Raw genomic sequence first — 27,733 nt, 5'->3', positions numbered from 1 at the left:
GCCCGTAGGGGAGCCAGGTTGGAGCAGTTTTCTCCTGAGGGATGGACCCCGTGGTACGGACCCATATCTGGAGCAGTTCTGAAAGAGCTGCTGCCTGTGGGAAGCCCACGCCGGATCAGTTCATCAAGGACTGCATCCCGTGGGTGGGACCCCACAGCACAGGGGACGAGAGTGACCGAGAAGGAGCGGCAGAGAAGAAGTGCTGTAGACTGACCATAACCCCCATTCCCCCGTTCCCCTGCACCGCTCGGGGGGAGGAGGTGGAAGAGGGTGGATGGGGGGGGAAGGTGCTTTTGTTTTTTTTTTTCCCTTTGTTTTCTCACTTCTCTCGCTTGTTAGTTGTAGGCAATAAATCTTACTATCTCCTTATGCCGAGTCTGTTTTGCCCGTTACAATAATTATTGCGTGATTTTCTCGTCCTTATCTCAATCCTTGAGCCCTTTTCACATATTTTCTCCCCATTCCTCTTTGAGGAGGGGGAGTGAGAGAGCGGCTGTGGTGGAGCTCGGTTGCCCACTCGAGCAGAACCACGACACCGCTAAGTATCACTCGGTCTGTTCAGCCAAAGGCATTTTTACTCCTTACAGCAGGCAGGGAAATGCAATAGCAAAGCCTCAAATCTGTTTGTATAATAGATGAAGTCTTTGCTATGTGGTATTTATCTTCCTTCAGGGAGTGACACCTGATAGATAAATCTTGAGTTGCCAGTAAATTTAAATAAAACAAAGGCAAATCATATCCCTGCACGCTGTCAGTACATAGCTGCAGAGAACACAAGTTCCCACTGTCCCACCATTTCCTCTGCTACAAAAGCTAAAAAGCACTGACCATCTTCAACTCCTGCCATGACCAAGGGAGTCCAGCTCTCTGAGAACATAAAGAGCATGGTGACAACACAGGAGGGACTGAAAAATACATCACTCATTTAGACTAATGAAATGCTATAAACTGTCATATTGCTTTTTTAAGTTAGCAAAAAGCAAAAGCCAAAGAAAGAGGTTATTAGCATATCAATGGGAGTAATGAAGTGAAAATGAGGGGGATTCTACTAAATGGTGAGATGCCTCTCCCAGTGAAAAACACTAGGGTGAGCAATTTTCTACATGTCCTGGGATAGAGAAAACACCGAGAGACTTCCCACCATGGCACTGGCCAGTCAGTCACCACCGCAGTGCCGCATGCAGGTGGCAGCGGGTCCGTTAGTCCATTGCTGAGCCCATCCCTGGATGCTGTCCATCACCTCCAGCCATCGCCGCAAACAGCAGCCTCTCCTCTGGCCATCCGCGGCCAAGCAGCTTGACACAGGCAGAACCACAGATAGCTGCCCAAAACAGCAGGGAGAGAAGGTGCCACTGCCAAGCACCGCCTGACACCTGGAGCCCTTGTCTGGCAGGTCTGCAGAGCTCGGGGGGTGGGGAGTGCTGCAGTTGGAAAAAGCACTGCCTTGTGTCTCCTGCACATGTAAAGAGTTGTCACAGATGCATTAAAATGCTGTGCTCCCCAGACTGTCTCTCTATCCCTGCTCTCCAGAAGCAGAGCTTTACACCCCGATAGACAGACAGTGCCTTTAACTGCAACTGGCAGTCATTTTGCTCCTCTCTGTGCTTTCAAACCTGAGAGCCATCAAAAATTAGCTGAAAAGTCATGACTATTTTTCCCTAAGAAGCTGCACTGGTAATAGGCTTTAGGAAAAATCCTCCTAAATCCAAGTGATAAGCGTAGACTGTGTGAAGGATGACAGGTCTGATTATAATTATCACCATAAGGGGACCAACACTAACCTCCCTTCTGGAAGGCAACGGCAGTTGTTGGAAGGGAACATGCAACTGAGTTATCATAAACAAAATCATTGCATGTGGAACTGACTTACACCAGGAAATGAAATAAGATCCTGATGAGGAGAGCAGAGCAGAGAAGAGAAGACAACACTTTGAGCAGTCATTAAAGTTCATCCCTATGGAAAATGGCACCCCATCATATGCTTAAGTTTTGCTACCTTCAGGGTGATGGGAATAAAAGAATGAAGGATGGGGTGGAGTCATGCATGTAAGAGGAGTTTGGAAATAAAGGATATCTTCTGAAACTATATTTAAAGAACACACTTTGCAAAATTATGTGAGCAGAGGGCCCCAGAATGTGTTGTTCCAGATTGAGCTAAATATTCAAAACTAGGACAAAACTTAAGCAGCCTTGAACCAACCTTTCCCCCTTAATAACATCCTGGAAGGAAGAAATCCAAACAGAACCAGCTTAGAACTCTTTAAATGGGACCTGTACTTCCGCTGAAAAAACAAGGACATTAGTCCTCATCAGGTTTTTAGGAGCCCTAGTTATGGTGGATAGTATGCCTTCGAGATCAGCCTGTCCTAACCTTCCTTGTGCTTTCTCTGACAGCATTACATTTTTTCACAGGCTGTCTGTGGGTTGTTTGGCTGTTTCTCATTCTATTTCCATTGGAAACTGGGAAATAGAAAAACTTGTCTGATCTGGAATAAGGGTAGCAGTACAGTCGCTTTTTCTTTCTGAACAAAGGGAAATAGATATTATCTTCTTAATAGTGGCCTCTAACTGCAGAGGAGATGAAGAAGAGAGCCTCAGAGTCAAAGGAAGTTTGAGGAGTTTCATTCTCATTATATCTCAATGGAGTGAAGCAAATAAATTGCACAAGGAGACATATGGAAGCTCACTATGCAAATGGCCTATTTAAGGCTCTTACTTTCTAATTAGGTCCTGGTGTCAGGAGGCTGATAACAATTACTCACCCGTAGATAATTTGGAAACAATACAAACCCAAACCATCATAATGGCATGCATTAAAAAGAAGCCCTATTTAGCTTGATCTTTTTAGGCTCTTTCACTTAGCACTTGGAATATCAGTTCCTGTGCTACACACATCCTACATTTCACGTCTAATGCTTCAATAACAGGTTTGGAAGGGGAAAAGGAAGCAACAAAACCCTTCACAGCCACAACCCCTTGCTCTTACCTTGTTCACAGATTTCATCATTGGATTCTGCACAGGGAACCCACACTCTCTTCCCAAATTCTTCATCTGTCTCTATGGCGTTTCCCAGAGCAAAGAGAAAAGAGAGAATCTTCATTCTGTTATATATGGAGTGGTAATTCGTGTCGAGAAAATGGTTGATATTAATAAAGAAGGGGGAGATTTGGGAATGTGGCCATGGGGGTTGGAAACCCCGTGGTTAAGATAACATCAGACTCTTAAAGATCACAGAATCACAGAATCACAGAATTTCTAGGTTGGAAGAGACCTCAAGATCATCGAGTCCAAACTCTGACCTAACGCTAGCAGTCCCCACTAAACCATATCCCTAAGCTCTACATCTAAACGTCGGCCATCAGGAATGTAAAAGAGTTTAGAGGGAACAAAGAAGGGTGATTCAGGAGACTCCATGCAGTATGGGGTTTCTTGTTCTCCAGCCATTAAGGCATGGATGTTTCTGTGTGTTTGCTGTTGTTGTTACATTAGAAGTTGTTTGACCAAAGTTGTTTTGAAAAGAACTGCTGTGGGGAGAAGGGTATAAGAGGGGAGCCTGTCCTCAGGAAAAAAAACAAACAAACAAACAAAAAAAAAGCAACACGATGTGATGAAGTTATGTCATCAATAAAGAATCAGAAAGAAGGAATGAAAAGGAACAGGCAAGCAGAACAGAGACCAGGACGGGAACAGGCACATTGATCGCCCCATGAAGACAGGTTCGGTCAAACTCAGCAAACTGCTCAGAGAAGCTCGTACAGAAAGTCACTGGAAATGGGCGCACCGGAGCTGGGAAGAAGCTCAAGCTGAGAGAAGCGGACCCGCGCACATAACTGCCTCTCGCTGGTAAGCAGTTGCGCATTATGGGGAATCATACCTCCTTAGAAACAAAGACTGTCCTGGTAACCTTACAGCTTATTCTCCTTATTAACAATTGGACAGTTTATGAGCCTGAAATATGGGACCAAATTGAGGTCAAGGTGTGGGACTCTGCAACTAAAAATGACAAGGTTGCAGTGGAATTGCTCGGCACCAGGCAAGAAGTCTCTGAGGCCTTAAAGAGCCGTGTGGGACCACAGTCAAAAACGTGTAGTTTGCCAGACAGTGAGGGAGCTGCGGGCTCCTTTAGTGATCCGACTGCTACGCCATGGGCCCCTCTGCTGCTACAGCCATCGAAGGCTATTGCTGTTACGCCCCCTGGTGACCTGGACGTGCCTTTTGACTCAGGCCTCATTGGCCTAGAAAAGGAGATGGATATGCTTTTCTTTGTTCTGGGAAGAACGGGATAAATAAAGCCTGAAGACCAAGTTGCTTAAAAAATTAAAGCGAGACATATTGTTCAAAAGGAATGGAAAATGGAGACTTGTTTCACAGAATCACAGGATTACAGAATTTCTAGGTTGGAAGAGACCTCAAGATCACCTAGTCTGACCTCTGACCTAACACTAACAGTCCTCCACTAAACCATATCCCTAAAATCTACATCTAAACGCCTTTTAAAGACCTCCAGGGATGGTGACTCAACCACTTCCCTGGGCAGCCCATTCCAATGCCTAACAACCCTTTCAGTAAAGAAGTTCTTCCTAATATCCAACCTAAAACTCCCCTGGTGCAACGTTAGCCCGTTCCCCCTTGTCCTGTCACCAGGCACGTGGGAGAACAGACCAACCCCCACCTCGCTACAGCCTCCTTTAAGGTACCTGTAGAGAGCAATAAGGTCGCCCCTGAGCCTCCTCTTCTCTAGGCTGAACAAGCCCAGCTCCCTCAGCCGCTCCTCGTAGGACTTGTTCTCCAGACCCCTCACCAGCTTTGTTGCCCTTCTCTAGACTCTCTCAAGCACCTCCATGTCCTTCTTGTAGTGAGGAGCCCAAAACTGAACACAGTACTCGAGGTGTGGCCTCACCAGAGCTGAGTACAGGGGGACGATCACTTCCCTAGACCTGCTGGCCACACTGCTTCTTATACAAGCCAGGATGCTGTTGGCCTTTTTGGCCACCTGAGCACACTGCTGGCTCATATTCAGACGACTATCCACCATCACTCCCAGGTCCTTCTCCGCCAGGCAGCTTTCCAGCCACTCCTCTCCCAGCCTGTAGCTCTGCTTGGGGTTGTTGTGCCCCAGGTGCAGGACCCGGCACTTGGCCTTGTTGAACTTCATGCAGTTGACCTCAGCCCATCGGTCCAGCCTATCCAGATCCTCCTGCAGAGCTTTCCTACCCTCAAGCAGATCGACACATGCACCTAACTTGGTGTCATCTGCAAACTTACTGAGGGTGCACTCAGTGCCCTCATCCAGATCATCGATGAAGATATTAAAGAGGACTGGCCTGAGTACCGAGCCCTGGGGAACGCCACTAGTGACCGGCCTGCAACTGGATTTGACTCCATTCACCACGACTCTTTGGGCCCGGCTACCCAGCCAGTTTCTAACCCAACGAAGTGTACGCCAGTCCAAGCCAAGAGCAGCCAGTTTCTTGAGAAGAATGCTGTGGGAAACAGTGTCAAAAGCCTTGCTGAAGTCAAGGTAGACCACATCCACAGCCTTTCCCTCGTCCACTAAGCGCGTCACTTTGTCATAGAAGGAGATCAGGTTCGTCAAGCAGGATCTGCCTTTCATAAACCCATGCTGACTGGGCCTGATCGCCTGATTGCCCTGCAAGTGCTGCGTGATGACTCTCAAGAGGACCTGCTCCATGAGCTTCCCAGGCACTGAGGTGAAACTGACAGGCCTATAGTTCCCCGGGTCTGCCCTCCAGCCCTTCTTGTAGATGGGCGTCACGTTTGCTAGCTGCCAGTCAACTGGGACCTCCCCTGATACCAGGACTGTTGATAAATGATGGAAAGAGGCTTGGCCAGCTCCTCCGCCAGTTCTCTCAGTACCCTCAGGTGGATCCCATCCGGCCCCATTGACTTGCGCACATCCAAGTGCCGTAGGAGGTCACCAACCATTTCTTCGTGGATAGTGAGGGCCACATTCTGCTCCCCATCCCCTTCCACCAGCTCAGGGTACTGGGTATCCACAGAACAACTGGTATTGCCGCTAAAGACTGAGGCAAAGAAGGCATTAAGCACCTCCGCCTTTTCCTCATCTTTTGTAACAAGGTTTCCCCCCGCATCCAGTAAAGGATGGAGATTTTCCTTAATCCTCCGTTTTGCATCGATGTATTTGTAAAAAGATTTTTTGTTGTCTTTAACAGCAGTAGCCCGATTGAGCTCCAGATGAGCTTTGGCCTTCCTAATTTTGTCCCTGCACAGCCTCGCAACATCCTTATAGTCCTCCTCAGTGGCCCGCCCTTTTTTCCAAAGATTAGAAACCCTCTTTTTTCTCCTAAGCTCAAGCTGCAACTCTCTGTTGAGCCAGGCCAGTCTTCTTCCATGTCGGCTCATCTTTGGGCACGTGGGGACAGACTGCTCCTGCGCCATTAAGATTTCCTTCTTGAAGAGCGCCCAGCCTTCCTGGACTCCTCTGCCCTTCAGAACCGCCTCCCAAGGGACTCTACCAACCAGTGTCCTGAGCAGCTCAAAGTCAGCCCTCCGAAAGTCCAATACAGCGTTTTTTCTGGTCCCCTTCCTGGCCTCACCAAGAATAGAGAACTCCACCATTTCGTGGTCACTCTGCCCAAGACAGATTCCGACCACCACATCTCCCACCAGTCCTTCTCCGTTTGTGAACAGAAGGTCTAGCGTGGCACCTCCCCTGGTAGGCTCACTAATCAGCTGCGTCAGGAAGCTATCTTCCACGCTCTCCAGAAACCTCCTAGACTGCTTTCTCTGGGCTGTGTTGTGCTTCCAGGATATGTCAGGGAAGTTGAAGTCCCCCACGAGAACAAGCGCCGACGATTTTGTAACTTCTGTCAGCTGCCTGTAGAACTCCTCATCCGTCTCCTCATCCTGGTTTGGCGGTCTGTAAAAGAGCCCGACCAGGACACTAGCCTTGTTGGCCTTCCCGCCGATCCTAACCCAAAGGGACTCAACCTTGTCATTCCCAGCCTCGAGTTCCACAACCTCGAAAGACTCTCTAATATAGAGAGCCACACCACCACCCCTTCCATGCTGCCTGTCCCTTCTGAAGAGCCTATAGCCAGACATTGCAGCACTCCAGTCACGAGAGTGGTCCCACCACATCTCCGTGATGGCAACCAAGTCATAGCCTGCCTGCTGCACGATGGCTTCCAGCTCCTCCAGTTTGTTACCCATGCTATGTGCATTAGTGTAGATGCACTTCAGCTGGGCCATTGCCTTATCCCCTGGCCTTGCCATTGTTCCCCCTGGCACAGCTCCAACAAGCCTTGTTTCAGCCCCATCCCCCATCTTACCTAGTTTAAAGCCCTCTCAATGAGCCCCGCCAGCTCCTGGCCCAGGATCCTTTTTCCCCTTAGAGATAGGGACCTGTCTTCGGCCATCAGGCCGGGTGCCGAGTAAAGCGCCCCATGGTCAAAAAAACCAAGATTTCTTTGCTGGCACCAGCCCCTGAGCCATGTGTTTATCAGGTGGGCTTTTTGTGTCCTGTCTGTACCTCTCCCTGCCACCGTAGGGATAGACGAAAACACCACCTGTACTCTTGCTCCCTCCACTAATCACCCCAGCCCCCTAAAGTCCCGTTTGATAGCCTTGAGGCTTCTCTCTTCAACGTGATCACTGCCAGCCTGGACTATCAAAAGAGGATAATAGTCGGAGGGGCGAACCAGGTTGGGAAGCTTCCTGGCAACGTCCCTGACCCTGGCCCCAGGGAGGCAGCAGACTTCCCTACAGGTAGGGTCAGGCCGACAAATAGGGCCCTCTGTTCCCCTGAGAAGAGAGTCTCCCACAACAATCACCCTTCTTTCTTTCTTGGTGGAGGCAGTCCTGAGGCATGGAGTTGACTTCCTTGCCCTAGGCATCCTCCTGAGTACACTTTCTACCTTTTCCTCAGCTACCCGTCTCTCAATCTCCAGGGCCTCAAACCTGTTGCGTAAGGGCACCTGGGAAGGTGGGGCCGGTGGGGGAGGGCATCGCCTGCGAGGTGGAGCAGGGACCTGTCTCCATTCCTCCTCAGTTCCCAGGTCCCCTCCCTCTGCCTGACAGCAACAGGGCAGGGGGTCCACCCCTATTTGGGGTGTCTCACCCCGGTACCTCTCCTTGAGGCCCTGCAGGGAGTTGCTCCACCAGTCTATCTCCCGCTCGCACTCCCTGTTATCCCTCAACCTCTCCACGTCCTCCTTGAGTTCCACCAGCATGCGGACCAGGTCATCCACCTGCTCACACCTCACGCTCGCAGTTTCTTTCTTTGTCTCCCGCCAATGGCAGCAACAGGCTCAGACACTCCCTGCATCCGGTGACCTGAACTGCTGCATTTTCGAACGGGTAGTCGGTCTGGGTGTGTAATCAAGAAAAGGAATGGAAAATGGAGACTTTTAAGTCATGGAACTTAAAGGATTGTTTGTTACCTTTTCTGATTGTACATATGTATAGGTGTACTCGAGTTTAGTAAGTCATGGAACTTAAAGGATTGTTCTTTCCTGATTGTACGTATGTGTAGGCATACTTGGGTTTAGTATGTAAAGCAATGTTCTGTATATTTAGAATGTTTGATGTTCATGTGTGCGTGTTGGAGCGTAGATTCCCCACACACCCAGTGCTGTTTACTTGCCTTTTATACCTTTTAGAAATATTTGTTTTATAAATATTACAAAATTCAGATTGAGTTGAGACTTCATTTATAACAATTGTGGGCATGACTGTGTGGAAAATAGTCAAAAGTATCCAAAATTTTGCTCTTCTCCAATTCAGTACATCTTTCTGTGTGCCGACCACCCCCTGAGCACATGGTGCTAGGGTTCACCCCCGGCTGCCTCATCCCTGCTCGGTTCTGGTAGGTCCCCCAGGCTTCTCCTTAACCCATGCAGACAGGCAGATTTCTCCTCTGGGTAGCCCAGGGAAACACGGAGTTAAAGCAGGGAGCCAAAGCCAATGATTACCACATTGCAAAACCATTTAAAACAGGATAAGTGGTTGTGAGTCAACATCATGACTGTGGCAAACCCACTCTGCCCTGTGCCCCTGTGCTTCCGCACTTCTGGTACAAAAATTATATCTTCCCTTCTTCCCCTCGTGCCTCCTCTCCCATTTGTCTACCTCTCAAGCTCTTCACATGAAGGTAAAATATTTCACATTTTCACCTGTGGTAATGCAGATGAGAGCATTTGCTTTGCTTTTCACTGATTTTGCCCAAGGCATCCTTTTAAGCGGCAGCCTGTGCAAAGATAATAGGTGGCACAATTCTGTGTAACTGGAATCAGCAACAAATCAGCCATCTGCCACTCCAGGTGTCTGAGATTAACCCAGCTACTGGACCATGACTGCAAAGCATTTGCACGTTTAGATTACGGAAATGCGAGGCTACCAGTCCAAAAAAAATAACACTGGGAGTGGGGAAGGTGTGGGGAGAAGGGGTGCAAGACAGCCTTGGAAGAGTCCTCTGGATTAACCCTTCCAGATCCAAGGCATCTCATAACAACTCCAAGCAAGCAATGTTTCAGTATAAAGTGTTATAAGGAAAAGAGGTTTGAAGTAAGCAACTGGAGAGTATTCATGAGATATCATGTTTCAGGGAAATACATCCAGAGACACCTCTGATACAGGGAGGAATAAAGACAAAGACATTCAGCTGCATTGTCACTGCATTGCAACACTCAGTAGGAGGCTATGGCCAGATGGTTTACCTGGACCATTTGGTAGGAGAAACATTTCTGCACCAAGATGGACAAGCTCCCTTACAAAAGTTCCCTTACTCCAGAGCACTGTCAAGACACTGAAGAAATAGAAGAGATCTGTGCTCTGAAATATAAAGCTTTAGGAAGGTCTCTTCATTTGCTGTCCTCAGTTTACCTTCCCGAATGACACACAATACAATGTTACTTTGTGCACATGGTCTACATTAATGTTTTGTCCATACATTTGAGATCCTGTCAATAAATCCGTTAGGTAATTGTTATTTGTTAAGTGGAGTATTAAGAGATGTAACTATGTAGGAAATACAAGCTGTTGCACATCTAGAAGTGTGAGCCATACTTTCTGCAGGTGCATGAGGCTTAGGAATGCTGCCAGGGTCTCCTTTGCTCAATTTGATGTGGGCTTTAATCCTCAATGGTGCCATTTGCTTTTGCAGGTTGGCATCCCATGGTGAGGGATCTCAGGTTAAAAAGAGGGGGCTGTGACCAGAGAAAGGGGAGCAGCACCAGCCAGAAACATCAGCAAAGGAAATTCAGGCAAGATCTGCATGGTATGTACCCTTGGTGAGGATGGTAGCTTAACTACAAGGCTCATCTCATTGAGTCTGAACATGCAACTGAAAAGCAAACAGCAAGCCCATGTCCGCATACCCAAACACGTACTTTCATGTGTGTACCTTATTCACTATTTATCACACTGTTTCCAAAAGGCATTATCTGAGCAGAATCAGGTGCTCCAAACCCAAGCCTACATGTCCAAAAACAAATGTGAGATTTTAAGTGGTTTGGATATGTATTAGGGCAGGATTTTCAGGTGAGGGAGAGGTCACGGGGATCATCCCATACCTGGGACCATGAACTGGGCCAAGCTAACCACCCTCAGGCTCCTGAGATGTGGCAAACTAATGAGCCTCTGCCCATGCTTTGGAAAACCCTCCTTGAACCTGACCTTCTGGCTGTGTCAGTGATGCAGCTGCTGGTAAAACAGCATCTGCAGGATCTGGACCTGTTTTCAAACCCAAAGGCAGGGGTTTCTTTTTCCCCAGTCTCTGATTTCTGCAAAACCAACCAAATCCCAGCACGAGCCAGAAAGAAATGTGTGGTGGTGAGACAGATCTTTGCGTTCGGTTTCAAATACTGGGCTTCTACAAGAATGCTCGTGCTGGTAACAATTTTAAAACGGTTTAAAAATATTAAAAAAAAAAAGTCCCTCCCTAAAAATGCTATTTGCATGTACCTTTCCCTAGCTTGTGAATGAAGGGAAGATGGGAGCCACAGGGCAAAACGTTTTCTTTCAGACAAAAGTCACAGCAAAACTCCAGCCCAGCCCCTGTGAATCAACCAACCTTACAAATTGCTGTCAAAGTTTCAGCCCCATATGATTATTACTGTTTTTTTTTCTGCCCAGGCAGACTTGCAGGAAGGGGTTTTGGCACCAGAAACCCCTCAATGGCATGAAGCAGGGGCCCAGCAGAGCCAGGTGCCTGCATCAGGCAGCCTGGAAGCTGCCTCGTCCCTTGGCAAATGAGAAGCACCGGGGAGCAGCGATGCAGGCGATGCTGAACCTTGCATAGCTTTGCATGTCCTACAAGTAACCTTGCAGCATGATACAGAACAGCGAGAGCAGCCTTATGGGTACTGATAGAGGAGGAGGATAGTGACGAGGAGGGGAAGGAGTGGCAACGGGAAAACAATCAGAAAACTTCCAGGGAATCAAGTCTTCTCTTCCTTGCTAGGAAAAATACATGAAAATTAAAAAACCCTCTACATAGGGATTGCAGGAGAGGTGGGCAGGAGGGGATTCATTCCTCCTTCTCGGTTACTCACTTATAATCCTATACTCGAGAGCTTGATAATGCACACACCTAGGCTGGAAATGGGGGGAAAACCCAGCATTTCTGCCCAGTGCTTGCCATGCTGTGCCCAGGGGCAGTGCTGCTGGGGGTGCTGGGGACTGCCCAGCTCCCTGCCACCCCCCTGCTGTACCTGGACCTGTGCAAAGCCAAGGACAAGGATCCTTAAATCCTGCTGAGGGTGGACAGGGAAGGAAGAGAGTCGTGTTTAAAAGGCAAAGGAGGAAAAGGCTCCTGAAGCTTGCTGGCAGCCCCGTGCCGCGGCCATTCTCATTCCTGGCATGTTTTGCCGCTCTCGAAAGCAGCCCTGCTTGGAAATATTAGTGCGGCACAGAGCGCCAGTTTCGAGTTGCTGCAGCTCCTTCTTGGCACTGGTTCAGCTTTTTGTCTTTTCTCCTCCGAGCGCCCAGCGGAGGGAGGAGGAGAGAAAGGACAAAAACAAGGCGCTCTGCTCTGCCGCCGCCTGCCTCCCCAGCCCCATCCGGCATCACCTCACATCCCCAGCCCTCTCCCAGCCGTCCCCACTCAGCAAACCAAAAGCTATTCCCACAGCAGCCAGTTCGTAGCCTCCTTCCCCTTTCCTGCCACTCCTTTTCATTGATCTCTTCTTTGTACTCTAAATTTTTCCATCCAAGTGTTGCAACCTTCCACCCCCCCTCCTTTCTCCTCCACCCCAGCCCTCCCACCCTTTCCATTGGAAAAAAAAATAATAATAATCACGCCATGCTTGCCAATGTCCTGGCATCTCTTCACAGCTGCAACAGCAGCTTCCCTGTGCACCCCCAGCCCCCCTGGGTGCCTGAGAGCTGGCGGAACCCCGGGCACTCACGTGCACACCTACATTCGCATCAGTAGACATTCTCTGTCTGCCTCCCTCAACATCGTTTTAAATACAAATTTTCTGCAAGCCCGCCTTTGACAGCTGAATCCCTCCTTGTGCTCACGGGGCGGGTGAGAAACAGAAGCGGCATAGGAAGGGAAGGGAGGGAGGGTGTATTTTTTTAAGCAACCCAAACATGTCACAGAGCTCTTCCACTAACTTTTTCCCAGCCTGCTACGCTGGTAGCCAGCTGCTGGTTCCAGCCTAGCACCAGTTTCAATTTGTTTTTCTCTGCTCTTAACCCCCCTCCTCCCAAATATTTATCTCCCCCCCCTCCTTTTTTTTTTTCTCTTTTTTTTTTAATTTGTTTTCCTTCTTAGCGTGCCCACCAGAGGGGCTCCCTCCTGCTCCCACCCACAAATCCAAAGCAGCACATGTGTAAGGAGCAGCAACGGGAGTGAAACATGATGCAACACTCAATGGACTAAGAGGGAGGGGGGAGAAAACCCCATATGTACAAACAACATATGTATGCTCTTCTCCAAGGAAGAAAGAGGGAGGGAGAGATGCCCTGAAAGCAGGCAGAGAAACCCTCACACATACCAGGATGAGAAAGTGCCAGTCCCTCTCCATGGGGGAGGTTTGGCTGGGGGAGCAAAATGTGTTTTCCCCATGGGAAAGGTCCCAAGAGAGCCAACTTTTAGCCAGCAACGTGACTCCAGTTAAACCAGAGTTTGAAACACATGATAGGGATAACGTGGTGTAAAGGGCACCTCATCTGGTGCCTGGAGGAACAAGAGATTTAGGAAGAAAATCACAGTAATGATATTACTGATGCTGCAGGGAGGGGAGAAGATGCACTGAGGATTTCAGCACAGCAAAAGCAGTGCCATGAGCACATCAAGCTGTAAGCCAGGCTGGAGATCCGGAGCAGAGTCTCCCACGTGCCCAGTGATAGAATGAGGGGAAATGGGCTAAAGTTGCACCAGGAGACGTTTAGGTTGGATATTAGGAAAAACTTCTTTACCAAAAGGGTTGTTACGCATTGGAATAGGCTGCCCAGGGAAGTGGTTGAGTCACCATCCCTGGAGGTCTTTAAAAGACGTTTAGATGTAGAGCTTAGTGATATGGTTTAGTGGAGGACTTGTTAGTGTTAGGTCAGAGGTCAGACTAGGTGATCTTGGAGGTCTCTTCCGACCTAGAAGATTCTGTGAGTCTGTGATTCAGAGTACGGCCCCGTGAGCAGTCAGTGGTGTTGGGGGGCTTCTGATGAGCCTGGCTGGGCTCCCTTGTCCACTGAGACACATCAGAAATAGCTCCTTGGAAGCTGGGGCAGGAGGAGAGCTCTTTGACAGACGGGCACAAGCTGCATTCCAGCCCTGATGCCTCCGCTCCCCGCAGCACTGAGTCCTTTGGGACATGCATAAAGGCACCTGGCTGCTTCTCCCTGACCACGCTCTGGCCACCCGGGGGAACAGGAAAGGAACCATCTCGAAAGCAGAGTCGCGGAGACAGAGACAGACAGCATGCTCGGGGTGATAAAGACAAAACAGCAGTGTCCTGAGCAGCTGCCTAATATGTATCTTGGCAAAATCTCACCTGGCAGTGGATGAAGCAGAAATCGCAGGCTGGAATCGTAAACCCGTCAGTTGGTCTGACTTTTGCTTCCCTGGCCTGCACATCTAATGCAGCAAGAAAGTAGAGGGCTGGTGGCACCCTGTCTCTGCCAGGAGCCACATGGAGGAGCTGAGCCTTTGGCCACTGCCAGATGCGTATAGAGCAGCTGATGGGCAGGCACTGGAGGGGATGTAAAATAAGTAGGCACCTATAAGTGCACCTATAAGGCACCTAAGTAGGCACAGCATCGCTGTGCCGCACTCATTAAGGGATACGTATGAGTGCACACTTAGAGCCCATCCCCATGCCCTTAGGGGCATCTCCACCACTGGGCCATATCCCCTGCGCAGGGTCGTTGGAGCTTTCTCCAGCATGGCTGGTGCTTGCTGGGTTGGATGAAGCGCTGCCCAGATAAGGCCACCAAATGCCTTCTTCTGAGCTGTGGCTTCGCTGTCTGAGGTCTTTGCACAAAGATATCGCCCAGCACTGGAAATAGCTCATCCCAACATCTGCTTCCAAACAGAGTTATCATCAATCTAAGTCCTCTACCAGCAAACTCACCGGATGATTTTCTCTCTCTGCTATTCCTTGGGCTTAGGGTGGGTGTCTGCCCTTCCCTCCGTCCCTGAGGATCCAGTGATGGTGTCTGGCAAGGCAGATAAGTCCCTCATGTGCCTCCATGGTGAAGGAGACCCTGGAACCTCAGTCAGAGGCCACCACAGAGAAGCATCCCTGCCTGGAGGTATCTGTAGCTCGTTGAAGGGACTCCCAGACAGAGGCACTTTCTGATCCTTTTGAGTGGAAAGGCACTATAAATAAAACATATTACAGACTAACAAGTTCTCATCTGCAAACCGAAGTGGGAAAGAATATTTTAGCATCCTCTTCTAGGCACATTAACTATTGGCAGACATGATAATTCAGGTCTTCAGAGCTGAAAACTTCACATGGCATGCAGCATGTTGAGTCCACACACTCCATCTCTGGTTTCAACAGCTCTAAAATCTACACTGACCTACGTTACACACTCCGTGCACAGATAGCATCCAAATACTGTGTCACTTTGGGGGTTAAGACAGTAAACATACACTCCATGGTGATCTTTTCCAGGATAAACTGGGGGCCATTGCTGCTGTAAGCTCACAGTAGATGGTGTCTAAGCATTTTTATTAACTGGCTTCTGATGTTTTCCTTCCCAGAGTGAGCAAGCACTTTGTATCAATCTGGCTTGCTTTAGTGCAGTGACCCAGCGCTGTGCTCTGCTGCGGAAAGTTCAGGTCCCAGCTGCGGGGCTAAACTCTTGCTGACACTGTGCTGATTTCTCTGCCTCTGTCACCCACGCTACCAGGGAGAGGGGAATGTTGTTTTTTTCCAGGCTGAGAAAGAGAGAAAAAATGCAGAGATGAGACAAAGGAGAAGGGGGAGAAAGCGACACTGATGTGTGCTGTTAGGCTGAGGACAGGAAATCCTTCGGACATCATGGGGCACTTCATTACTGTCCTGGTTTCAGCTAACATAGCTGAATAGCATAATTTTCCTCCTAGTAGCTGGTAGGGTGCTGTGTTTGGGATTTAGGATGAGAATAATGTTGATATCACACTGATGTTTTAATCGTTGCAGAGCAGTGCATACACCAAGCCAAGGACTTTAAAGCTTCTCACTCTGTCCTGCCAGCAGGCAGACTGGGGGTGCAGCAAGAGCTGGGAGGGGACAGACCCAGGACAGGTGACCCAAACTAGCCAAAGGGGTATTTAATACCATCTGACGTCATGCTAAACAATATATAGGGGTGGCTAGCCAGGGTGGGGAGGCCAGACTGCTCGGGGTTAGGCTGGGCATCGGTCAGCGGGTTGTAAGCAATTGCATTGTGCATCACTTGTTTTGTACACATTATTAGTAGTAATACTATTATCATTATTATTATTATTTTCCCTTCTTTTCTGTCCTAATAAACTGTCTGTATCTCAACCCACAGGCTTCATTTTCCTGTTTCTTTCCCCCATCCCAGAGAGGGAGGGGGGAACGTGAGCGAACGGCTGTATGGTGCTTAGCTGCTGGCTGAGTTAAACCACAACAATTGCTTTCTTCTTTTTCTTTCTCCTGCCAAGGCAAAGATCTTGCTGGAGAGGAAATGAAAATGTTACAGGCAAGGAAAAGCATCCACTTTTAGGATGCTGCCTTGAAGAACTTTTGTGTGTGTGCAAGCACACAGGGAGACATGCACGGGGGGGGGGGGTATCCATATTAGCAGTGGGTGAACTACAAAATGTTCAGTGGTTTGTTTTGAATAAGGATCCCCACATGAAGATGCTTATCTAAAGCCCTCAGTCTTCAGAGCAGGACTAGAAATGTCATAAGAACAGACCTTTCTTGAATGATTTCTAGTATGTCTCAAAGCAGTCGCTGATGCCAAAAATACAATTAAAACAGCTTTTTTTTTTTTTTTTTTTTTTTTTTCCTTCTTTTATGTAGTGTTTTGGCTCTTCTGCTTCTGGTTTCAAGCAAAAACAAAAACTGCAAAGCCTTTGACTTTGGTTGAACTTATTTAATTTCAGGCCATCCTGGTTCTCATGACTGCACACAAATGAGGGAAATAAGGAAAAATGATCCTGTGATTCCATGGAAAACTTTAAGAGAAGACTGCCTGAAAGCTGGCAATAAAACAAGCTGGCTTCCCTAAGAGAACTACAAGCCTTGGTTTCCCTGAAGCAGAGTACTTACTTATCTGTAAACTGGCTATTCTGGCCACAGATAATGTTCAGGATTACAGCACTCCCAATTCAAATGTGCCTGTTAGCCTTGTGTGTAAATACTGTCTGTAAATACTATTGAATCAATAAACAAAATAAGAACTTTGAAGAGAGTCTTATTTCCCCAACCAATCTCAAAACTCATCAGATCTGCAGTGGTCGTAATTTGACAGAGAAGGAAGAAAGAAAACAGTTTGAACATGATACGGTGCTCTCCAGTTTTCTTAAATCAGGATGTAATTGAGGTAAAATAGCCCAGGGATGGTGCTGTTGGGATGAAAGCCGTATGTTTTGCTTAAGTCCTCTTGTTGGTGCAGGGCTGGTTTTAATCTTTGGCTGGATTTACATCAGGATATCTCAACTAATGTTGCTCAATGTGTAAGGCAGATCAGAATCAGGCCAATGTTCTTTTAAGGATGTTGCCAGCTATCCTATGTCCCTGGACTATTCACTCTGGGAAGGATAAAAGCACACCCATTCACTGCATGTATAGCAAAGAATGAATGTCTACTGAAGACCAGGTGATGTTCTTGCTAAATGGTTTATTGTAGTCTTTTCTTTTTCTGTCTTTCCTATTATTTATTAATTACTCAAGCCATGGTTTTCAGCCAAGTGGTTTGGGGACCAAGACTCAGGTCTTTAGATTGTACAAATCAGGATAACAATCCAAGTCAGCAGAAATGATGGACAAAGTCAGAGGAGATGTGACCAACAGTTTATACCACGCAGCCTTCCAAAGCAGAGGCTTGGCCTTCCATTCAGCACAGTGCATACCATCTGAGTATCTCCTCACTGAAGTTTTGGCACTTCTTGTGGGCGACCAAGAGAGACAGGGGAGGCCCAAGTCCCCGTTCATGTGGACCGGGAGCAGCTCTGTTTCATGCTGCGTGCTGATCTCTTTGCAAAATCCGTTCATCACGTCCTGATAAGAGTGGCAGGATGTTGATCATTTTTTGTCAAAAGTTGGCTCCTCTTTCGCTTCTTAGTTTAACTGGTGGGAGGAAGGGATGAGTTTAACTTTTGGCTTAAAGAAAAGAAAGTAAAAAAATCTGGACCCTCTCAAGAGTTGAGAAATCTGACCCTAAGCTTTTTTGAAAAAGAAACCCAATCTGTCTAGTCATTACCCTTTTCTCTGCCTGTTACTAACACAGAGATTGATATTTCCTTGCACGGAAACATTGGTGAGGGATCGGGGTTCCCATTCACTTGTGCTGTTTACTGCTCCCGTGAGACCTCAGGCTTCAGCAACAATTGAGCAGACCGCTCTGTAGGTGCACAGTTTATGCACCAAAATGAGCTATAAATCAGAGCAGAGGAAGAAAGGGCTGTAACAGTGCTTGTTTGTAGAAGCGACCTCTGGAAAGGGATGCTGACCATGTTCCTTTTACAGGTCTGATCTCCTAAACCTGCCCTTCCTCACTCTGTTCCCGAGGGATTGGGTCCCAAGTTGGAAATCTAAGGAGCATACCAATAATTTGCTAGAGATTACACACATGGTGAACTTGTCCCTGATCTCCATTATTGGGTTTCAAAAACAGGAATTCTCATATCATTTTGGACAGATGGCTGAACCTATTACATCTTATGTTAGATTTCCCATTGAGGCTTGTCCTGGTTTCATTTAGGACAAAGTTAATTTTCTTCCTAGTACCTGGTAGAATGCTATGTTTTGGCTTATGATGAGAAGAGTGCTGATAACACCCCGATGTTTTAATTGTTGCAGAGCAGTGCTTACACCAAGCCAAGGACGTCTCAGCTTCTTGCTCTGTCCTGCCAACGGGCAGGCTGGGGGTGCAGGAAGAGCTGGGAGGGGACAGACCCAGGACAGGTGACCCAAACTAGCCAAAGGGGTATTCCATACCATCTGACGTCATGCTAAACAATATATAGGGGTGGCTAGCTGGGGGGAAGGGAGGCCAGACTGCTCAGGGACAGACTGGGCATCGGTCAGTGGGTGGTGAGCAATTGCATTGTGCATCACTTGTTTTGTACACATTATTATTAGTAGTACTATTATCATCATTATTGTTATTATCATTATTGTTATTATTATTTTCCTGTCTTAATAATCTGTCTTTATCTTAAGCCACGGGCTTCACTTTCCTGTTTCTCTCCCCCACCCCAGAGAGGGAGGGGGAGGGGGAGTGAACGGCTGTGTGGTGTTTAGCTGCCGGCTGGGTTAAACCACGACAGTCCTTTTGGCGCCCAACGTGGGGCACAAAGGGTTGAGATAACGGCAGATCTGACCAGAGTGTGTTAAACTAAAATTGGTATAAGTATTAGACCTGTTTAATAGTTACTTGTCATAATGCTGATTGCTTAAATCTCAAATCTGCTGTTTTCCAAATTGAGTTTTATAGCACATTATTTTCCATATGTGCTCTCTGTCATGTTTTTTATCCTCTCTGGGCCCTGGTCTCAGATCATTATGGTACTGTGTGTTGTAACAGTGGCTTATGAGACGATGAGATATCTGGTCATGACTCTAACTTGGTATTTGTACTCAGCAACATCATCGACTCTATACTTAGGAAACTGTATCTCGGAAACTATTAGCAATTACACCTATCGCCTTTTTTCATCAGGGAGTCAATCTGTGGAGGGGAAAGGGGAAGATATTTTTTCTTACTCGTTCACTCTCCCTTTCTCCTTCACCACCCCTGTATCCTCCTTGATCACTCTCCCTTCCTCCTTCACCACCCTCTTATCCTCCGAGCTTGTTACAATAGCTCTCCAAGATATTGAATATCCTTGGGATACTCAGACCAGCATGGTCTTGTTGTTCTGCCACCTGAATGTGCTTCAGCTTTGCTTAAAGTTAAACAACTACTTAGGAATATCATCCTGAGATTTGCATGGAGGCAAGATAGTTGTGAGTGGCAGGGAGTATGGGAGGATATAGGCAGGCATCTAGAGCAGTTGGCACCCACAGTGTTTTGGAAATTCACCCCTGAACAACGGCAAAATCCTAAAAAACTGGTAGAATGCTTGAAAAAGGGTGTCATAACTCTGGCAGGTCCAAAGTGACACAGATCATTGTAACATGCTGGGGCCTGGCTCATGCCTATCGAGCTGCGATTGATACTACTATCAACTTAGTGACAGACCCTGCGGCCACTCCAAGTCCTGTGACAGATCCAATGGCCACTCCAACCCCTACGATGGACTCTGCAGCTGCTCCAGTACCTGCAGCCGCTCCAGCTCGAGCTCCTGCAGCCGCTCCAGTTCCAGCTCCTGCAGCCGCTCCAGTTCCAGTGGCTGGGTCAGAGAAACGAGCTGTAGCAGTGCAAGTTGACCCTGCAGAGGGTATTCCAACCCCTGTGGCAGACCCTGTAACGTGGTCAGAGAAACGAGCTGTAGCAGTGCAAGTTGCCCCTGTAGAGAAGGTGAAAAGATGCAATAGGGATTCAGGTCATTTAGAACGCAAAGAATCTTCTGCCAAGTCTAGGTATAGAGATGACGATGCTGGGCCATAAGGGATTCAGGAGGAGGAAGATGAGGATGCTGAAAAATCAACAGTAACTACCTGAAACCTATACCAGCATGAGCTACGAGATCTGCGAAAAGATTTTGGTCGTTACATAGGTGAGCAGCTTGTCACCTGGCTGCTCCGGTGCTGGGACACCAGAACCAAATGTGTGGAATTAGAGGGCAGGGAAGCCAGACCGCTGGGATCCCTTGCTAGAAATGCAGACACTGACAAAGCAATTGCAGATGGAGCACAATCTCACAGCCTCTGGAGGCGTCTCCTCTCAGCTGTGAGGGAAAGGTATCCCTTCAAGGAAGAACTTGTATGTCTACCAGGCAAGTGGACCACTATGGAGAAGGGAATCCAGTACCTGAGGGAATTAGCCATACGGGAGGTGATTTATGAGGACCCAGACCTCGGACAAACATCCATAGATCCAGATGAAGTCAGGTGTACATGACCCATGTGGCGGAAGTTTGTACGGAGTGCACCATCATCATAAGCCAGCTCATTGGCAATAATGGCCTGGAAAGAAGATGAGGAACCCACAGTGGATGAAGTGGCTAAATAACTTCATTAGTACAAAGAAAGTCTCTCCTCTTCCTTACAGGCCTGCGTCTCAGCTGTGGAGAAACTTTCTGAAGAGTTCCACCAACAAATTTATCTTCCTCCCCACCTGAACACACCAGTGTCCACCAACTAAAAGAGAATACTTTGCAGAAATTGTCAGAAAAGTTCCACCAACTTGAAGAGAGATTATTTTCCTCCGCACGTGTACAAAGCAGTGTCTCAGCTATTAAGGGTAAGCGTTCATCCGCACAAGGAAGATGATATGGTGGGTACTCACCCCGTGCCACCCTGTGGTTTTATTTACGAGACCATGGAGAGGACATGAGAAAATGGGATGGAAAATCTACCACGACCCCAGAGGCACAGGTACGTGAGTTGCAAAAAAAACAATCGGGAAAAAGGGATTCTCTGAAAAGTTTGCTGCTCCAACTTCCAGCAGGCAGTCCTTCAAACACAGAAACGAAGAAGATTCTGACCAGGATTAGGGGGGCCCTGCCTCCAGCCAGGGGGAGGAAAGGGACAATCGAGTTTATTGGACTGTGTGGATTCGATGGCCTGGCATGTCAGACGCACAGAAGTATACGGCTTTAGTAGACACCGGTGCACAATGTACTGTAATGCCATTGAGCTATAAAGGGCCAGAGCCCATCTGTATTTGTGGAGTGACAGGGGGATCTCAGCAGTTGACTGTATTGGAGGCTGAAGTGAGTCTGACTGGGAATGAGTGGGAAAAGCACCGCATTGTGACTGGCCTGGATGCTCCGTGTATCCTTGGCATAGACTATCTTAGAAGAGGATATTGCAAAGACCCAAAAGGGTTCCGGTGGGCTTTTGGTATAGCTGCCTGTCGTGGTTAACCCGGCCGGCAGCTAAACACCACACAGCCGTTCGCTCACCCTCCCCCTCCCTCTCTGGGGTGGGGGAGAGAAATGGAAAGTGAAGCCCGTGAGTTGAGATAAAGACAGTTTAATAAGACAGGAAAATAATAATAACAATAACAATAATAATAATACAATGGTGATAATAGTACTACTACTAATAATATGTACAAACAAGTGATGCACAATGCAATTGCTCACCACCCGCTGACCGATGCCCAGCCTAATCCCGAGCAGTCCGGCCCCCTCCCCCAGCTAGCCACCCCTAAATATTGTTTAGCATGACGTCAGATGGTATGGAATACCCCTTTGGCTAGTTTGGGTCACCTGTCCTGGGTCTGTCCCCTCCCAGCTCTTCCTGCACCCCCAGCCTGCCTGTTGGCAGGACAGAGCAAAAGGCTGAGATGTCCTTGGCTTGGTATAAGCACTGCTCTGCAACAATTAAAACATCGGGGTGTTATCAGCACTCTTCTCATCCTAAGCCAAAACACAGCATTCCACCAGCTACTAGGAAGAAAATTAATTCTGTTCTAACTGAAACCAGGACACTGCCTTAGAGACAGAGGGCATTAAGCAATTGTCTACCTTGCCTGGTCTCTCAGAGGACCCCTCTGTTGTGAGGTTGCTGAGGGTCGAAGAACAGCAAGTGCCAATTGCTACCACAACTGTGCACCGGCGGCAATATCTCACCAACTGAGACTCCCTGATTCCCATCCATAAGCTAATTCGTCAATTGGAGAGCCAAGGAGTGTTCATCAAGACTCATTCACCTTTCAATAGTCCCATATGGCCAGTGTGAAAGTCTAATGGTGAGTGGAGACTAACAGTGGACTATCGTGGGCTGAATGAAGTCATGCCACCACTGAGTGCTGCAGTGCCGGACATGCTGGAACTCCAGTATGAACTGAAATCGAAGGCAGCCAAGTGGTATGCCACAAATGATATCGCTAATGCATTTTTCTCCATCCCTCTAGCAGCAGAGTGCAGGCCACAATTTGCCTTCACTTGGAGGGGAGTCCAATATACTTGGAATCGGCTGCCCCAGGGGTGGAAACACAGCCCTACTATTTGCCATGGGCTGATCCAGTCTGCGCTAGAGCAGGGGGAAGCTCCTGAACACCTGCAGTACATCGATGACATTATTGTGTGGGGTGACACAGCAGAGGAAGTTTTTGAGAAAGGGAAGAAAATACTCCAAATCCTTCTGAAAGCCGGTTTTGCCATAAAACAAAATAAAGTCAAAGGACCTGCACGAGAGATCCAGTTTTTAGGAATAAAATGGCAAGATGGACGTCGTCAAATCCCAATGGATGCGATCAACAAAATAACAGCTATGTCTCCACCAACTAGCAAAAAAGAAACACAGACTTTCCTAGGCGTTGTGGGGTTTTGGAGAAAGCACATCCCAAATTACAGTCTGATTGTAAACCCGCTCTACCAAGTAACCCGTAAGAAGAATGAGTTTGAATGGGGCCCTGAGCAACGACAAGCCTTTGAACAAATGAAACAGGAAATACTTCATGCAATAGCCCTTGGGCCAGTTCAAACAGGACCAGATGTAAAGAATGTGCTGTACACCACAGCCGGGGAGAACGGCCCCACCTGGAGCCTCTGGCAGAAAGAACCTGGGGAAACTCGAGGCCGACCCCTGGGGTTTTGTAGTCGGGGATACAGAGGATCTGAGGCCCGCTACACTCCAACTGAAAAGGAGATATTGGCAGCATATGAAGGAGTTCGATCTGCTTCGGAGGTGGTCGGTACTGAAGCTCAGCTCCTCCTGGCACCCCGACTGCCAGTACTAGGCTGGATGTTCAAGGGAAGGGTCTCTTCTACGCATCATGCAACTGATGCTACATGGAGCAAGTGGGTTGCACTGATTACTCAGCGGGCTCGAATAGGAAACCCCAGTCGTCCAGGAATATTGGAAGTGATTATGGACTGACCAGAAGGCAAATACTTTGGCATATCATCAGAGGAGGAGGTGGGTCGTGCTGAAGAAGCCCCACTGTACAACCAGTTACCAGAGAAGGAGAAGAAATATGCCCTGTTCACTGATGGGTCCTGTCGTATTGTGGGGAAGCATCGGAGATGGAAGGCTGCTGTATGGAGTCCTACACGACGAGTTGCAGAAGCTGCTGAGGGAGAAGGTGAATCGAGTCAGTTTGCAGAAGTGAAGGCCATTCAGCTGGCTTTAGATATTGCTGAACGAGAAAAGTGGCCAGTTCTCTATCTCTACACTGATTCATGGATGGTAGCAAATGCCCTGTGGGGGTGGTTACAGCAATGGAAGCAGAACAACTGGCAGCACAGGGGCAAACCCATCTGGGCTGCTGCATTGTGGCAAGATATTGCTGCCCAGGTAGAGAACCTGGCTGTAAAGGTACGCCACATAGATGCTCATGTGCCCAAGAATCGGGCTAGCGAAGAACATCAAAACAACCAGCAGGTGGATCAGGCTGCTAAGATTGAAGTGGCTCAGGTGGACCTGCACTGATAACATAAGGGTGAATTATTTATAGCCTGATGGCCCTGTGACACCTCAGACCATCAAGGTAGAGATGCAACATACAGATGGGCTTGTGATCGAGGGGTGGACCTGACCATGGACGCTATAGCACAGGTTATTCATGACTGTGAAACATGTGCTGCAATCAAGCAAGCCAAACAGTGAAAGCCTCTTTGGTATGGAGGATAATGGCTGAAATATAAATATCAAGAGGCCTGGCAGATTGATTACATCACACTCCCTCAAACTCGCAACAGCAAGCGCCATGTACTGACAGTGGTGGAAGCAACCACCGGATGGCTGGAAACATATCCTGTGTCTCATGCCACCGCCCGGAACACTATCCTGGGCCTTGAAAAGCAAGTCCTGTGGCGACATGGCACCCCAGAAAGAATAGAGTCAGACAATGGAACTCATTTCCGAAACAACCTTATAGACACTTGGGCCAAAGAACATGGTATTGAGTGGGTGTATCACGTCCCCTATCATGCACCAGCCTCTGGGAAAGTTGAACGATATAATGGACTGTTAAAGACTACACTGAAAGCAATGGGCGCTGGGACATTCAAAAACTGGGATACGCATTTGGCAAAGACTACCTGGTTAGTCAATACTAGGGGATCTGCCAACCGAGCTGGACCTGCCCAATCAAACCTGTTACGTACTGTAGAAGGGGATAAAGTTCCTGTAGTGCACGCAAGAAATATGCTGGGTAAAACAGTCTGGGCTACTCCTGCCTCAGGAAAAGGCAAACCCATTTGTGGAATTGCTTTTGCTCAGGGACCTGGATGCACTTGGTGGGTGATGCAAAAGAACGGAGAGGTCCGTTGTGTACCTCAAGGAGATTTAATACTGGGTGAGAATAGCCCATGAATTGAATTGTATCATGCTAATTACTATACAATACTGTATGTCATCACTACCATGACTACTATATACCCTAGATGAAAATGGTGATTAATTAGAATGTATGGGAAAGAGTGTAACCTGAGCATGACATAAATGGTATGGAATAAGGGGTGGATAGATGTCCTGGTTTCATTTAGGACAAAGTTAATTTTCTTCCTAGTACCTGGTAGAATGCTGTGTTTTGGCTTGGGATGAGAAGAGTGCTGATAACACCCCGATGTTTTAATTGTTGCAGAGCAGTGCTTACACCAAGCCAAAGACGTCTCAGCTTCTTGCTCTGTCCTGCTAACGGGCAGGCTGGAGGTGCAGTAAGAGCTGGGAGGGGACAGACCCAGGACAGGTGACCCAAACTAGCCAAAGGGATATTCCATACCATCTGACGTCATGCTAAACAATAAATAGGGGTGGCTAGCCGGGGGAGGGGGACCGGACTGCTCAGGGACAGACTGGGCATCGGTCAGTGGGTGGTGAGCAATTGCATTGTGCGTCACTTGTTTTGTACACATTATTATTAGTAGTACTATTATCATCATTGTTGTTATTATTATTATTGTTGTTATTATTTTCCTGTCTTAATAATCTGTCTTTATCTTAACCCACGGGCTTTACTTTCCCATTTCTCTCCCCCACCCCAGAGAGGGAGGGGGGAGGCTGAGCGAATGGCTGTGTGGTGTTTAGCTGTCGGCTGGGTTAAACAACTACAATCTAAGGAGCATACCAGTAATTTGCTAGAGATTACACACATGGTGAACTTGTCCCTGATCTCCGTTTTTGAGTTTCAAAAACAGGAATTCTCATACCATTTTGGACAGATGGCTGGTCCTATTACTTCTTATGTTAGATTTCCCATTGAGGCTGAAAGCAAATCCACGTTCAAGATGAAAGTAAACAACCTGCAAATTCAAAAGGCATTAACTCTAACTTCCAAAGCGTTTGCTGCATATGCCGCAGATGTCAAATAGACAGTTTCCCACAGCACTGAGCCTAGACACATAGCTAAGTTACACAGCAAAATCTTTCACCCAGACTGAAAACCCATCCTGTGCAAAACTCACTTCCCTTGCTGGCATTCTAGGGCTGGAGCCTCAGCTGGAGCGAAATAATAGCATTGCCCTGATTAGAACAGAGCTCTGCCAATTTATACCAGCTTTGGATTTCACCCTTTGGAGGATTACTGGGAAATGGCTACCCACTAATATTTATTTACTTTTTTTAACACTGTGAAAAAATAAAAGGTGGTGTATTTTAAAGAGTGAAGAGCACTTTCTGTGTCCTTAATTTCTAAAGGAACCTATCACAGATCTTGGTCCTATGGGATCAGGCTTTACAGAAAAATGCATACAAATAACAAAATATATATAAATACAAACAACAGAAGTTACACAACTTATTTTCATTCCTGATGCCTCCCAAAATGCCAACAAAAAGTTAACTGGGAACCCAACCACGACATTACTGTGGTATTGCAGGGAACTCAGAAAGGGGAAAGGACTGAATAAGACGGTCTCTGTTGTTCCCTGCCAGAGCTGAAAGAAGAGGACAAAAACCATGAAACCAAACCACGTAAACAAAAAAACCCTACCCATATGCTCTGAAATGCTCTGAACATTAGTACATTAGTATCACAGTTTGCTTCTTAGCTGTAAAGATGTGCAAAATTGTTTTTCTGATGCATTTTGCTGTAAACCCTGAACGCAATCACTGATGTCATGTTCTGCAAACCAGAATTCATTCCATTTACATCAGTGCAACCTCATGGTGTAAATTCAGGAAAGGTCACCCAAATTAGGCCTATGATTTATTCTTTAGCATAGGAGGCCTGATTCTCAGACTCAGATGTGCCTTGATTTTCCCCAAAGTAAACTGGAGGTCAAATATTGCACCAATCTAAACAACTGGAGATTTTTAAGATAATGGCAATGGGAAGTCAGACCGCTAAACTGTTTAACTTAAAGACACTAAACTGATGCATCTCATCACAAATTTCGTGTCTTCCTTCCTTCCAGCCATCCTTGTTTTCCCTTTAGTAGTTAGTGTAAGCTGGCAATTAGTAATACTTTGCCTGTTTATAGAACCTTCCATCTGAGGATCTAGAAACACTTTGTAAACGCTAATGAACTAAGCTTCTTAGCACCCCCTGTGAGACCGATACTGCTATCTCCCTCGTGCAGATCAGGGAAGAGGTACAGCTTTGCTGTGGGTTGGAGCCGGGCAGTGGCAGAGCTGGGAACAGGCTCTGGACCCCGAACCCAACACTTCCCTGTGCTTGCAGCTCAAATAGACAGCTCAAATACACACGTCCTTGGGGACGTGTCTGGCAATTTGTGAAGCTGGTAATTATCTCTTGGGTCTGCTGGTGTGTGCTGCTTTGTGGCAGGATGGAAGCACAGAGGGTTGAGCTTGTCCCCATGCAGAGGACTTCAGTCCTGCTTGCTCACTGACAGAAACAGAACAGAGATGCCATCCATTTTCACTCAAAATAACCACTCACAAGATCCTCTACAAAAATATGATTTCCCTCTGAAAAGGAGGGAAAATTGGGAATGCGCTTGTCTTGACTCATTTTTTAATAATATCACCAATCCTGGACAAAACAACAAAAAGGTCCATGAGGGTTGCTTTACTTTTATTTGCCTTTGTAATTGTCCTTATC

At 47.5% G+C, this 27,733-nt stretch overlaps 1 protein-coding gene across 1 annotated transcript in view; it reads right to left on the bottom strand.

Annotated features, from left to right (window-relative positions):
* The window catches only part of LOC309889446 (SET-binding protein-like), a gene marked incomplete at both ends in the record, with an annotated part of 396,027 nt that overhangs the window by 242,182 nt on the left and 126,112 nt on the right, over nt 1-27,733 (bottom strand). Inside the window, one exon of the mRNA XM_082782296.1 lies at nt 2,987-3,058. Coding sequence (XP_082638422.1) covers nt 2,987-3,058 — 72 coding nt within the window. The remainder of the gene's footprint in view (nt 1-2,986; nt 3,059-27,733) is intronic.

This window comes from Aythya marila (genome assembly GCF_965140915.1).
Source record: "Aythya marila genome assembly, chromosome: W".
Classification (NCBI taxonomy): Eukaryota; Metazoa; Chordata; class Aves; order Anseriformes; family Anatidae; genus Aythya; species Aythya marila.
The sequence above is the reverse complement of the archived record's forward strand: the minus strand, read 5'-3'. Positions and strand labels throughout refer to the sequence as shown.